The sequence below is a fragment of the Pseudophryne corroboree genome, chromosome 2, assembly GCF_028390025.1.
Source record: "Pseudophryne corroboree isolate aPseCor3 chromosome 2, aPseCor3.hap2, whole genome shotgun sequence".
Taxonomy (NCBI): Eukaryota; Metazoa; Chordata; class Amphibia; order Anura; family Myobatrachidae; genus Pseudophryne; species Pseudophryne corroboree.
The window spans coordinates 513592480-513607616 of record NC_086445.1 but is presented as its reverse complement, the minus strand read 5'-3'; the positions used below and the strand labels follow the sequence as shown (position 1 = coordinate 513607616).

The 15137-nt window shown below is 46.0% G+C and overlaps 1 protein-coding gene across 1 annotated transcript in view; it reads right to left on the bottom strand.

The window, feature by feature from the left end:
* Positions 1-6185: 6185 nt before the first annotated feature.
* The window catches only part of LOC134999310 (uncharacterized), a 35908-nt gene continuing 26956 nt past the window's right edge, over positions 6186-15137 (bottom strand). Inside the window, exon 4 of the mRNA XM_063951417.1 lies at positions 6186-7412. Within this exon, the coding sequence (XP_063807487.1) occupies positions 6630-7412 (783 nt within the window). The 3' untranslated portion in view covers positions 6186-6629. The remainder of the gene's footprint in view (positions 7413-15137) is intronic.

The window sequence follows — 15137 nt, the reverse complement described above, 5'->3', positions numbered from 1 at the left end:
CCTTCCGTAATGTGTAAAAGGGGGCTCTACCTGCTGTAATGTGTAAAAGAGAGCTCTACCTGGCGTAATGTGTGACAGGGGCTCTACCTGCTGTAATGTGTGTAAGTGGCGCTACTGTGTGGCGTAATTTGAATAATGGAGACTATTGTGCAGCCTAAAATGAATCTGTATTATTTTTTGGCCACACCCCTTCCCCATGAAGCCACGTCCCTATATTCTTGGCACATAGGGGAGCTGATATCTTGTGTGCGGCCCTCGAAAACTGACAGGAAAGTGTCAAGTGGCCCCTCAGCTGAAATAATTGCCCACCCCTGTTATAGATCAACCACTGATACTGTAAATTCTCTGTGGTATAACTGTTCATATAGGCATTTGTGTAGTATCTGTTCTTAAGGGCCGAGGGTTGGACCTGTACCCTGGCATTGAGCGGGGACAAAGCTTGCACATAGGGCATAATTCTGCTTGGACTTTCTGCAACTCATTATTCTCTGTATTATCTGGCAGTCACTTTGATGCTCTCCACATTATTTGGCTACACTGGCATTTCTATAATGGGTGCAGTGTGTGCGGTGCACAGGCCCCTGAGTCGAGAGGGGGCCCCCACCGCACACACTGCACCCATTTTTAAAATACTCACCCCTCCGAAGTCCAGCGCTGGCATCCAAAGTGCTATTAGAACTCTGTGAAAATGGCTCAGTGGCCATTTTCACGGAGTTCTGCGCATGCGCAGTAGTGAAATCTCAGGGAAAATGGCCACCGCGCCATTTTCCCAGAGATCTGCGCATGCACAGTAGAGGCTGAGCCCTCTAGAGCTCAGACTCTACAGCGCTCCAAGCAGAGAGGTGGGGGCCCGAACGGAGGAGGCTGAACACGGGCCTCCTCCTCTCTTAAAACGCCCCTGTTTGGCTGTCTCTGGAATGATGTCTATATTATGTGGTGGTCATTGTGATGCTCTCTGTATTTTCTGGCTGTCACTGCAATAGTTTCTGCATTAGCTGCCGGATATTGATATGCTCTCTGCTTTATCTGGCGGTCACTACAATGCTCCTTGCATTATCTATGTTCTATAACCTATAAACTATGTTTCCCTAACCTCAAACCTCACACTATCCATAACCTCCAGTGGTGCAAGTAGAAAAAAACGTCTTATAGGTACTGTGTGCGCCAAAAAAATGGGTGTGGCCAAATGCCACATGGTGCATGATACACATATGGGGGGGGGGGGGGGGGGGGGGCAGATACACATATGACCCCAATAGTGCCAGATACATGTTGTCCCACAGTGCCAGATATGCATTGCCCCAGAGTGCCAGATACACAAATGCCCCCACAGTGCCAGATACACGAATGCCCCCACAGTGCCAGATAAATATTGCCCCACAGTGCCAGATACACATTGCCCCACAGTGCCAGATACACAAATGCCCCCATAGTGCCAGATACACATTGCCACACAGTGCCAGATACACATTGCCCCACAGTGCCAGATACACAAATGTCCCAGTGTCAGATACACATTGTCCCAGTGTCAGATATACATTGCCCCACAGTGCCAGATACACAAATGCCCCCACAGTGCCAGATATACATTGCCCCACAGTGCCAGATGCACAAATGCCCCCACAGTGCCAGGTACACAAATCCCCCCGCAGTGCCAGATACACAAATGCCCCCGCAGTGCCAGATACAAATTACCCTACAGTGGCAGATACACAAATGCCCCCACAGTGCCAGATATACAAATACCCCCGTGAAGTCCGGTCTCCTCTCCGGCAGCGGGTATGTCAAATGAGGCGCCGGTTCGTTAGCCAATCAGAGCTCACGGACTGGCAGCCAATCAGGAGCCGCAGCTGCCGGTCCGCGAGCTCTGATTGGCTAGCACACCGGTGCCTTATTGATATAACCACCGCGCAGCTGCCGGAGACCGCGGTCATCACTATGAATTGAGGGGCAGGAGAGGTGTTGCGCTCTCCTCCCCTCACACAGCAGCCAGCGGGATGCAGGTATGGTGGACGACCTGTCGGTACGGCGTACCGGCTGGGAATTTCTTACCAGTACGCCGTACCGCCCAGTACTGCCATACTTGCAGCGCTGGTAACCCCTAACCCAGGGCCAATGCAACATGCTCAGCAAAGGCATGCAAAGCAGGGAGGCGCTGGAGAGGTGCTCTCCCTGCTCTGCTGCCGCTACCTTGCCGCTGTCAGTCCACTGTGGCTGCCGGTCAAATTCACAAATGTGAATTTGGCGTGAATACACTTACCTTTATGGGCGACGTGGTCTCGGATCAAGGTGTAAAACCAGACCCAAGGAAAATATCAGCCATAGTGAACATGGAACGTCCTAACAGCAAAGATGACGTCAGAAGATTCCTAGGAATGATTACTTACTTAGGAAAGTTTATTTCTCAACTCTCTGAACGAACAGCCTCTCTTAGATGGTTAAACAATTCACAAGATGCAGATGTGCGCACCCCCCGGGGTAGTACGGGATTAATACTTGAATATTAACTTCATAGGAAACAGTCAAATATTTAAATCCTTCCTTAAAAATCAAAAGGGAATGATAGAAAGTTCTATCATTCCCACAAGGCAGCAGGAGCAGAGAGTATTAATCCCGTACTACCCCAGGGGGTGCGCACATCTGCATCTTGTGAATTGTTTATCGGTTTTTCGGAAGTGGGGGTGACCACTTCAGCGGAAGTTGCAGCACTGCTGGTTTGGAGCGCTGGTTTGAAAAACTTTTCTTTACTACGGTTGACCTTCTCTTAGATGGTTGTTGGACAAAGATAAAGAGTGGATGTGGTCACATGAACATGAAGAAAGTTGGCAAAACTTGAAACAGATCATTACAGAGCAACCAGTGCTAAAATTCTTTGATCCTGCGAAAAGAATAAGAATTTCAGCAGATGCTTCGCAATTTGGCCTAGGCTCAGTGCTGTTACAAGAACATGAGGATACATGGCAACCAGTAATCTATGCATCAAGAGCACTGACAAGTGCTGAAACAAGGTATGCTCAGATAGAAAAAGAACTTCTAGCGATCACATATGCATGTGAGCGATTTCATCAGTTTGTATATGGTCAAACATTTACAGTGGAAACTGACCACAAGCCATTGGTAGCTATCATGACTAAATCATTGCATGACTGTCCCATGAGAATTCAACAAATGCTTATCAGACTACAGAAATATGATGTACACTTGCTGTACTGTCCCGGCAAATACATGTACATTGCTGATACACTTTCTCGTGCTGTGGACAAAAGTGAAGGTTCCAAAAGTCTGATGGATGAAGAGATAGAAGCCTATGTTAATTTGATCGTTGCTTCTCTACCAGTGTCTCTTGCAAGACAAGAACAGATTAGGAAAGAAACTGAGACAGATGACACAATGAAAGTGTTGAAATATATCATTCTGAAAGGTTGGCCAGCAGAAAAACATGCGTGCCCGCTGTCTATCCATGATTATTGGATGTACCGCAGTGACCTTACAGTTGTCGATGGTATTATTTACAAAGGCAATAGGTTTGTCGTACCTGCACGACTAAGAAAAACTATGCTGTGCAAGATACATGAAGGCCACTTAGGAGAAGAAAAATGTAAGCGGAGAGCGCGTGAAGTTATGTATTGGCCAAGAATGAACCAAGACATAGCACAGACTACAGCTACATGTGAATTATGTCTTACGTATAGACCGAAACAACAAGTCGAGCCACTGAGTCCTCACACAGTGCCAGAGAGACCATACGAGAAAGTTGGCGCAGATTTGTTTGATTGTAATGGGAAAACGTACATTGTCGTGACTGATTATTACTCTAACTACCCTGAGGTGAAGACACTACATACAACTACTAGTAAAGCCGTAATCAATTGCATGAAGTCAATCTTTGCAAGGCATGGTGTTCCTATGGAAGTATTCACTGACAATGGTCCTCAGTTTTCCAGTGCTGAATTTAGACAATTTGCTGATGAGTGGGAATTTGTCCATACTATGTCAAGTCCCCACTATCCATGCTCAAATGGGTTGGTGGAAAGTTCAGTAAAAACTGTAAAGAGTCTCATGAAAAAAGCTCAAGAAGGTAAAGAAGATTTTTACAAAAGTCTTTTAATCTACCGCAGTACACCTTTACAGAATGGACTTTCTCCTGCACAAATGCTGATGGGAAGGATGATTAGAGCAAATCTCACGATACATGATGAACTGCTTAATACACATAACTCAGCGTTGGTCAGACTGAGTAAAGAACGTCAACAGGCGGGCGAAACAGAAACTGTTCCATGACAGGCGAGCAAAAAGCTTATCTGATCTAAAATCGGGTGACCAAGTCCGTCTCAGAGATCATGAGAAAGGTATTTGGGTGCAGAAAGGTATTGTGCAAGCACAAGTAGCACCAAGATCCTATACTATACGTACAGAACGTGGAACAGAAGTAAGAAGAAATCGGGTGGATTTAAGATCTCAACCTAACCATAATGAAGACAACATGACTGAAGAATACCCTTCATCTGACATGTATGATGATCCTGATAATGGTGAACAAACCACGATTCTAGAAAGGTCCTAGATGGTCGATGAAACGCAGACTGTGTATGAAAGACCCAAAAGGGAAATACGCAGACCTGAGAGACTCATTGAAACGTGTTAGATGATGTTCTTAATATGATGTTGTTAATTGTTGTATTGAAGCGTACAGGGCTTATCTTTAAAGAAAAGAGGATGTGATGTTAGTGTATTAGAATGCTTATATTTGTAGACACTCCCTTACTAATCTGTGTAAGCCTGAATCTTCAGTGGTGGTCCCTGGGACCAGGGGGATGCTGGGAAGTGGGTGGTCCAGTGTGCAGTGTGCCTGGAGTTGGTGTGGGAATAAACAGCACAGCAGCGAACTCACATGTCTCTGTGTCCTGATGACTGGATTTACAAACATATGAACAAAACATGTGCTATCTATGACATGAAGGCAGCCTACAGCATCTGCTGTCATACATGCCCACATCATAACACTTGTAGGATTCTTTGTTGTCACTTGAATGCAATCTGGATGTACCTCTTCCCCAAAGCGACATCTCACATATTTTCTCCCATCACTACCAAATATTGATATCTTATGGTGCCCATACACTTGTGAGATAATCGGTGCTACCCTTCGATTTCGACTGGATCTGTGCGAGAATTCGAAGGATTGTATGCACATTTTAGGTACCTTTCGACGCGATGTGCGGGTATGCCGGTCGAATCTCGCGTCTCAAGATAGTATGTGCTGTACTTAATATTTATTGAATCACGGTGCGATCGCATGCTGTTTCTTACCACTTTCGATTCATCACACTGCGATGTGCGATATGTGAAGACAGGAGCCGACTTCCTGGACACTCCTCTTCCCCTCACTGCGCACATAACTGGAAAGGAGGCTGCAAGCACGCTGCTGAGCTCCCAGACAGACCGGACAAGGTAGGCAGGCTATATCACTGGCCATCAATGATTATTATGCTGTTTTACCACCACTGCCCACCATTATGCTGCTGCACCCACCATTATACTGGCCCACTGCCCAAAATACTGCCCCACTGCAAGCCTCAGGCGGCCGCGCCTTAAACGCCCTTATACTGCGTCACTGGCCACCTATGATTATTATGCTGTTTTACCACCACAGCCCACCATTATGCTGCTGCACCCACCATTATACTGGCCCACTGCCCAAAATACTGCCCCACTGCAAGCCTCAGGCGGCCGCGCCCTAAATGCCATTATACTGTGCCACTGGTCACCTATGATTATTATGCTGTTTTACCACCACTGCCCACCATTATGCTGCTGCACCATTATACTGGCCCACTGCCCAAAATGCTGCCCCACTACAAGCCTCAGGCGGCCGCGCCCTAAATGCCATTATACTGCGCCACTGGCCACCAATGATTATTATGCTGTTTTACGACCACTGCCCACCATTATGCTGCTGCACACACCATTATACTGGCCCACTGCCCAAAATGCTGCCCCACTGTAAGCCCCAGGCGGCCGCGCCCTAAACGCCATTAAACTGCGCCACTGCAAGCCACAGCCCACCATTATGCTGCTGCACCCTGCACACTAATGTATTCTCTCAACATATTTCAGATAACTCACACCAGTAACTAGAAAACAAACTTTATTTAACCAAAATAATGGAACTTTTTTCATGTGTATTAATTTTCCTTTTTTTGCATTTTGCAGATGTCCTATGAAAGCCGCGATTTTCTTTCCTGCTTTATCACCATGTACCATGAGGAGGAGTGTCTGTGGCTAACGTCCTCAGACTACAGCAACAAACAGAAGAGGGAGGCTGCTTATACCCGTATGGTGGAGTACTCCAAGCCTACCTACTTTGCTGCCTCTGTGGCCTGGGTCCTTAAGAAAATCGCCAGTTTATGGACAGTCTTTGTCAAAGAGAACCACAAGGTGGAGGAGTCCAAGAGGTCAGGGGCTGGTGCAGACAAGGTGTATGTGCCGCAGCTGTGGTACTACAAAGATCTCCACTTCCTCCTGGAGAAAAGGTCAGCTAAAGAGTCCCTAGTGGTGATAGCTGAGTCAGAGGAGGGAAGTCTGGATGTGGATGAGGCCGAAGGAATAAGTTGCTTTTTAAATTGTTTTTACCTTATACATTCCTCCTGCCATGCCATAGCTCCTTCTCCATTGAAGAAGGCATTATATTTTTTCCTGACCTCTTTTGCCCTTGCAGTGCCACGTAAAGTTGCTGCAGGTGGTCCCACCGAGGAAATCAGCGCTGTCACCACTGGCTGGTTGGGGTCTTCCGGTCCTGCAGGGAGCAAAGGCATTTGCCTCGTGGCCTTGGGATGGAGCATGTTGTGTAGTATACAACATGCTGTTACTATACAGTCAAGTTTGTCCAGCCTCATGTTAATGGGTTTGTGGAAGATTCTGAACCGGTTGCTGAGAATGCCAAATGCATTCTCAACAACCCTGCGGGCCCTAGAAAGGCGGTAGTTAAAAATGCGCCTATTGGGGTTCAGGACTCTTTGTGGATAGGGCTTCATTATGTGTTCGTGCAGTGCGAATGCCTCATCTGCCACGAACACAAATCCCACGCCATTCTTTGTTTGCTCAACAGGCGGCAGATGAATGGAGTTGGTGGTGAGCCTATCATAGAAGCGCGTATTTTTCAACGATCCATCATCCGAGCAACGACCATTTTTCCCAACATCCAGGAAAATAAATTCATAGTTTGCATTGACCACTGCCATGAGAACAATGCTAAAGTAGCCTTTATAATTGAAGTAGTCCGAACCGCTGTTGGTGGGTTTGGTGATGCGCACATATTTCCTGTCTATCGCACCACCACCACAGTTTGGGAAATTCCAGCGCCTATCAAAGTCCTCTTCAATAGCTTGCCATTCTGCCACACTTGTAGGGAACTGTAAAAGAAAAAAAAATGTTTGAATATTCACTAAATATGTTTTTCTTTACACTACAGTCACAAGACCTACAGACACCTGAAGAAGACCTCAGCCGTACCCCTGCCCTCATCAACACCTCACCAGAGGAACCAACCTCTCCACAGCGACAGGCTGCCAGGAGGAAGCCACGGAAAACAAAATTTGTAGAAGGCTGCTACTATTGGAGGCCCATTCATAGCTGCTCTGGAAACCAGATGAATTTGATGACTTTGCATCATATCTGAGCAAAACTATGCGTAAGGTTTCTGCGCAGCAGCAAGTAGAGTGCAAGCGCCTGGTGTCAGGTTTTGTACCAAACACTCTCAGGACAACTGACACCAGAATGGAACGTTCTTGGGCCAGAACCTCAAGCACCTGCTCCTCATCTCCCTTTCACCTTCAGTTCACCACCCACTTACCCTTCCTCCAGTACCCATCCTTCTCCGCATCACAGCTAGGGCCGTCTTTTTGTATGGGCTCAATGGGCTCTTGCCCAAGGGCCCCAGGAGTATAAGGGCACTATCCTGATAGCTGAGGGTCCCCTCTTTCCAAGGGTACCAGATTTTTGAAAATCGGCCCTGAGGAACCGGAGATATCTGACTTCAAAGCAGTGGTCCCCATCCAAGCCTCTTAATTGCTCTCTCCAGCCTGATATCTTGAGTTCTGTCTGACTTAGAGTTTTTCTGAGGGCATACTCCAGAAGCTGGGACTCTCCTTTTGTGGTGAACACTGGCAGCTTGTCTCTACTGTGCCCAGAACCAGAGATATCAGCTTTCAAGCAGCTGGTCCCTGTTCCAGCTCCACATGCCTAATATGCAGTTTTCGTTGGTGGATTGCTCTGGCTCCTGAACTCTGATTTCCAAGTCCCCAGTACCTCCTGAAAGTCCCCAGTACCTCTCTATTTTTTTTTTTTATCCCATTAAAGCTAGGAAATCTATTTCCAGGAACTGGAGATATCTGCAGTAAAGCAAGCTGCCCTCCCACAAGAAAATTATGAATATTAAGCCCACTCAACTATTGACCCTTCCCCTGTGTATTAAACACCCCCTACCACCCTGGAAGTCATGTACCCTGGCCCCTTCATTCAGCGCAATGTCCTCTTCTATAGTTTAGTGTTCTCCTTCCTGCCCCATCTGTGCAGTAAAGGAGTAATTAGCAGAAATGATTTCTTCAGTTCCTACATGCTGAGCGAAAGATAGAACCCCCCTACTGCCCGTGGGACATCAAAGCTGCCGCTGATGGGTGGGCAGGGGGCCCAGTGCATTGCTGTGCCCAGGGGCCTACACTGCTGTTAAGACAGCTCTGATCACAGCTACAATTCCAGTTATCCGCAACCGCAGACCCCATCCATCTACCCTTCCCCCACTTTCCATCCTCCTCAAACCCCTCCTCATCAAACCAGCCACCCTCCCCGTTTTTGTCCTCCCTCACCCCATCCACCCACCCTTCCCCCACTATCTAATCTCCTACTTAAACCAGCTACCCTTCCCAAGGCAGCCACACATTTACTGTCCCCTCCGCAATTTTGACCTCCTTGATGTCACAGGGGAAACAAGAGGAGGAGGAGACAAGTCTCTTTGAAATGTAGGGTGATTCTCATTTACTGCTGCCCTTGTTATACATACCAACAGATGTGGTGCATTCTGATACTACGGTGAGTGTCAACGCTTTCAGGCGGACATTGCACACATGCTGCTAGGGACAGGTTGGTGGTACCGGGGACCCATCTTCCTACCCCTAGTTGCATGTGTGCATTGCGCCCCTGGCACCAGTGACACTCAACACCACAGTATCAGAATGCACAACATCTGTTGGTATATATAAAATTCCTGATGCCCTGGTATATACTGCAATAGATCTGGTGCACTATGATATATGGTGTTTTTTGAATGGCGCCGCTTTCAGGTGGACAATGCACACATGCAGCTTGGGTCAGGTTGATGGTGTCGGGGAGCCTGAAGCCGGTCCTACCTGCATGTGAGCATAGTGCCCCTGAAAGCGCTGCCACTCCAAAAATACTGTATATCATACTGCACCATATTTATATTTAAAATTAGAAGAAACATTACTATACAGTGCTAGTGTTTGAAAAAGTTCTGCGATGTTGGCCGCATATTTAAAGTATATTTATAAAATACTTATGTTTGGATATATATCTATACAATTTTTTTTTTTGGGGGGGTTTCACAGGTGTATTCATGCACTTAAATATTGCAACAGATGTGGTGCATTCTGATACTACGGCATTGAGTGGCACTGCAGCCAGGGGCACAATGCACACGTGCAACTTGGTGCAGGTTGATGGAACCGGGGAGCCATCTTCCGTAAATTTACAATATTTGCCCAGATCCAGGCCACAGTATCTGCTTTGAAGGTGGGCTTTGACTACTCCACCAGGCGGTTATAGGCAGTCTCTCTCTTCTGTTTGTTCAGTCACCCACAGGCACTTCTCACGGTACAGTCTGAAATCATGTGCCACTACCACCATTTGTCATACTGCACAAGATGCTACCATAAATATACTGTTTAAAAAAGTTCAGCCATGTTGGCTGAATATTTATAAAAAGTTATATTATATATGTATATATATATATATATATATATCTATATCATTTTCACAAATGTAAATGCTGCCCTTGCTATATATAGCAACAGATGTGGTGCATTGTGATACTACGGCATTGAGTGGCACCGCTACCAGGGGCACAATGGACACATGCAACTTGGTGCAGGTCGATGGCACCAGGAACCCATCTTCCTATCCCAAGTTGCATGTGTGCATTGTGCCCCTGGCTGTGGTGCCACTGAATGGTGTAGTATCAAAATACACCACATTTGTTGCTATATATAGCATTTTTTTTAATCATCTCATAAATGTAATGATGCAGATGTGCTGCATCATGAAAACTTTATACTGTTTGCTGACGTTTAGCCATGTTGACCACATATACAATTATGTCTTGAAATAAAAAGCACATATTTTTTCTACGCAATTTAAGTAGAGATGAGCGGGTTCGGTTCCTCGGAAACCGAACCCGCCCGAACTTCATGTTTTTTTACACGGGTCCGAGCGACTCGGATCTTCCCGCCTTGCTCGGTTAACCCGAGCGCGCCCGAACGTCATCATCCCGCTGTCGGATTCTCGCGAGGCTCGGATTCTATCGCGAGACTCGGATTCTATATAAGGAGCCGCGCGTCGCCGCCATTTTCACACGTGCATTGAGATTCATAGGGAGAGGACGTGGCTGGCGTCCTCTCCGTTTATAGAGAAGAGAAGAAGAGAGTGAGACTAGAGTAGAGAGAGACACAGTAGTAATTTTGGGGAGCATTAGGAGGAGTACTACTACTTGCTGAAGTGATAGATAGATAGTGTGACTGTATAATATATATCTGACTTGTGGGGGAGACACTGACAGTGGGGAGCAGTTAGAATCTGAGAGCAGGACTCAGGAGTACTACATATAACGTACAGTGCACACTTTTGCTGCCAGAGTGCCACACTGCCATTGTGACCACACTGACCACCAGTATAATATATATTGTGATTGTCTGCTTAGGAGTACTACTTGCAAGTTGCTGATAGTGTGACCAGTGACCTGACCACCAGTTTAATAATCACCACCAGTTTAATATATATATATATATATATATATATATATATATATATATATATAAAATTGTATATAATATATATATAATATTGTATACCACCTACCCGTGTTTTTTTTTTTTTTCTTTCTTCTTCTTTATACATACTACTATAGTAGCTTACTGTAGCAGTCTGCGGTGCTGCTGAGCTGACAGTGTCCAGCAGGTCCTGTTCTGTCAATTGTATTTTTGTTTCACAATGCACAGCCTGACGAAAAGACCGTAAAGGTCTTGAAACGTTGCTATTGCACAATGCTGTAACTCTTTAATACAAAGCCTGTTTTGAAAGTCCTTGGAGTGCCGCCTGCTTTTCTTCCACCCGGTATTGTATCGGTCTTTGGGAAGGATTTCTTCGTTTATATATATATATATATATTAATTTCATCTCATTATCATCCAGTCTATATTAGCAGCAGACACAGTACGGTAGTCCACGGCTGTAGCTACCTCTGTGTCGTCAGTCGCTGGTCCATCCATAATTGTATACCACCTACCCGTGTTTTTTATTTTTTTTTCTTTCTTCTTCTTTATACATACTACTATAGTAGCTTACTGTAGCAGTCTGCGGTGCTGCTGAGCTGACAGTGTCCAGCAGGTCCGTCATCAGTCATTACATAATAAATATATATACCTGTCCGGCTGCAGTACTAGTGATATTATATATATATATATATATATTAATTTCATCTCATTATCATCCAGTCTATATTAGCAGCAGACACAGTACGGTAGTCCACGGCTGTAGCTACCTCTGTGTCGGCAGTCGCTGGTCCATCCATAATTGTATACCACCTACCCGTGTTTTTTTTTCTTTCTTTCTTCTTCTTTATACATACTACTATAGTAGCTTACTGTAGCAGTCTGCGGTGCTGCTGAGCTGACAGTGTCCAGCAGGTCCGTCATCAGTCATTACATAATAAATATATATACCTGTCCGGCTGCAGTACTAGTGATATTATATATATATATATATTAATTTCATCTCATTATCATCCAGTCTATATTAGCAGCAGACACAGTACGGTAGTCCACGGCTGTAGCTACCTCTGTGTCGGCAGTCGCTGGTCCATCCATAATTGTATACCACCTACCCGTGTTTTTTTTTTTTCTTTCTTCTTCTTTATACATACTACTATAGTAGCTTACTGTAGCAGTCTGCGGTGCTGCTGAGCTGACAGTGTCCAGCAGGTCCGTCATCAGTCATTACATAATAAATATATATACCTGTCCGGCTGCAGTACTAGTGATATTATATATATATATATATATTAATTTCATCTCATTATCATCCAGTCTATATTAGCAGCAGACACAGTACGGTAGTCCACGGCTGTAGCTACCTCTGTGTCGGCAGTCGCTGGTCCATCCATAATTGTATACCACCTACCCGTGTTTTTTTTTCTCTTTTCTTTCTTCTTCTTTATACATACTACTATAGTAGCTTACTGTAGCAGTCTGCGGTGCTGCTGAGCTGACAGTGTCCAGCAGGTCCGTCATCAGTCATTACATAATAAATATATATACCTGTCCGGCTGCAGTACTAGTGATATTATATATATATATATATTAATTTCATCTCATTATCATCCAGTCTATATTAGCAGCAGACACAGTACGGTAGTCCACGGCTGTAGCTACCTCTGTGTCGGCAGTCGCTGGTCCATCCATAATTGTATACCACCTACCCGTGTTTTTTTTTTTTCTTTCTTCTTCTTTATACATACTACTATAGTAGCTTACTGTAGCAGTCTGCGGTGCTGCTGAGCTGACAGTGTCCAGCAGGTCCGTCATCAGTCATTACATAATAAATATATATACCTGTCAGGCTGCAGTACTAGTGATATTATATATATATATATATTAATTTCATCTCATTATCATCCAGTCTATATTAGCAGCAGACACAGTACGGTAGTCCACGGCTGTAGCTACCTCTGTGTCGGCAGTCGCTCATCCATCCATAATTGTATACTAGTATCCATCCATCTCCATTGTTTACCTGAGGTGCCTTTTAGTTGTGCCTATTAAAATATGGAGTACAAAAATGTTGAGGTTCCAAAATTAGGGAAAGATCAAGATCCACTTCCACCTCGTGCTGAAGCTGCTGCCACTAGTCATGGCCGAGACGATGAAATGCCAGCAACGTCGTCTGCCAAGGCCGATGCCCAATGTCATAGTACAGAGCATGTAAAATCCAAAACACCAAATATCAGTAAAAAAAGGACTCCAAAATCTAAAATAAAATTGTCGTCGGAGAAGCGTAAACTTGCCAATATGCCATTTACCACACGGAGTGGCAAGGAACGGCTGAGGCCCTGGCCTATGTTCATGGCTAGTGGTTCAGCTTCACATGAGGATGGAAGCACTCAGCCTCTCGCTAGAAAACTGAAAAGACTCAAGCTGGCAAAAGCACCGCAAAGAACTGTGCGTTCTTCGAAATCCCAAATCCACAAGGAGAGTCCAATTGTGTCGGTTGCGATGCCTGACCTTCCCAACACTGGACGTGAAGAGCATGCGCCTTCCACCATTTGCACGCCCCCTGCAAGTGCTGGAAGGAGCACCCGCAGTCCAGTTCCTGATAGTCAGATTGAAGATGTCAGTGTTGAAGTACACCAGGATGAGGAGGATATGGGTGTTGCTGGCGCTGGGGAGGAAATTGACCAGGAGGATTCTGATGGTGAGGTGGTTTGTTTAAGTCAGGCACCCGGGGAGACACCTGTTGTCCGTGGGAGGAATAGGGCCATTGACATGCCTGGTCAAAATACAAAAAAAATCAGCTCTTCGGTGTGGAAGTATTTCACCAGAAATGCGGACAACATTTGTCAAGCCGTGTGTTGCCTTTGTCAAGCTGTAATAAGTAGGGGTAAGGACGTTAACCACCTCGGAACATCCTCCCTTATACGTCACCTGCAGCGCATTCATCATAAGTCAGTGACAAGTTCAAAAACTTTGGGCGACAGCGGAAGCAGTCCACTGACCAGTAAATCCCTTCCTCTTGTAACCAAGCTCACGCAAACCACCCCACCAACTCCCTCAGTGTCAATTTCCTCCTTCCCCAGGAATGCCAATAGTCCTGCAGGCCATGTCACTGGCAATTCTGACGAGTCCTCTCCTGCCTGGGATTCCTCCGATGCATCCTTGCGTGTAACGCCTACTGCTGCTGGCGCTGCTGTTGTTGCTGCTGGGAGTCGATGGTCATCCCAGAGGGGAAGTCGTAAGCCCACTTTTACTACTTCCACCAAGCAATTGACTGTCCAACAGTCCTTTGCGAGGAAGATGAAATATCACAGCAGTCATCCTGTTGCAAAGCGGATAACTGAGGCCTTGACAACTATGTTGGTGTTAGACGTGCGTCCGGTATCCGCCGTTAGTTCACAGGGAACTAGACAATTTCTTGAGGTAGTGTGCCCCCGTTACCAAATACCATCTAGGTTCCACTTCTCTAGGCAGGCGATACCGAGAATGTACACGGACGTCAGAAAAAGACTCACCAGTGTCCTAAAAAATGCAGTTGTACCCAATGTCCACTTAACCACGGACATGTGGACAAGTGGAGCAGGGCAGGGTCAGGACTATATGACTGTGACAGCCCACTGGGTAGATGTATGGACGCCCGCCGCAAGAACAGCAGCGGCGGCACCAGTAGCAGCATCTCGCAAACGCCAACTCTTTCCTAGGCAGGCTACGCTTTGTATCACCGGTTTCCAGAATACGCACACAGCTGAAAACCTCTTACGGCAACTGAGGAAGATCATCGCGGAATGGCTTACCCCAATTGGACTCTCCTGTGGATTTGTGGCATCGGACAACGCCAGCAATATTGTGTGTGCATTAAATATGGGCAAATTCCAGCACGTCCCATGTTTTGCACATACCTTGAATTTGGTGGTGCAGAATTTTTAAAAAAACGACAGGGGCGTGCAAGAGATGCTGTCGGTGGCCAGAAGAATTGCGGGACACTTTCGGAGGACAGGCACCACGTACAGAAGACTGGAGCACCACCAAAAACGCCTGAACCTGCCCTGCCATCATCTGAAGCAAGAAGTGGTAACGAGG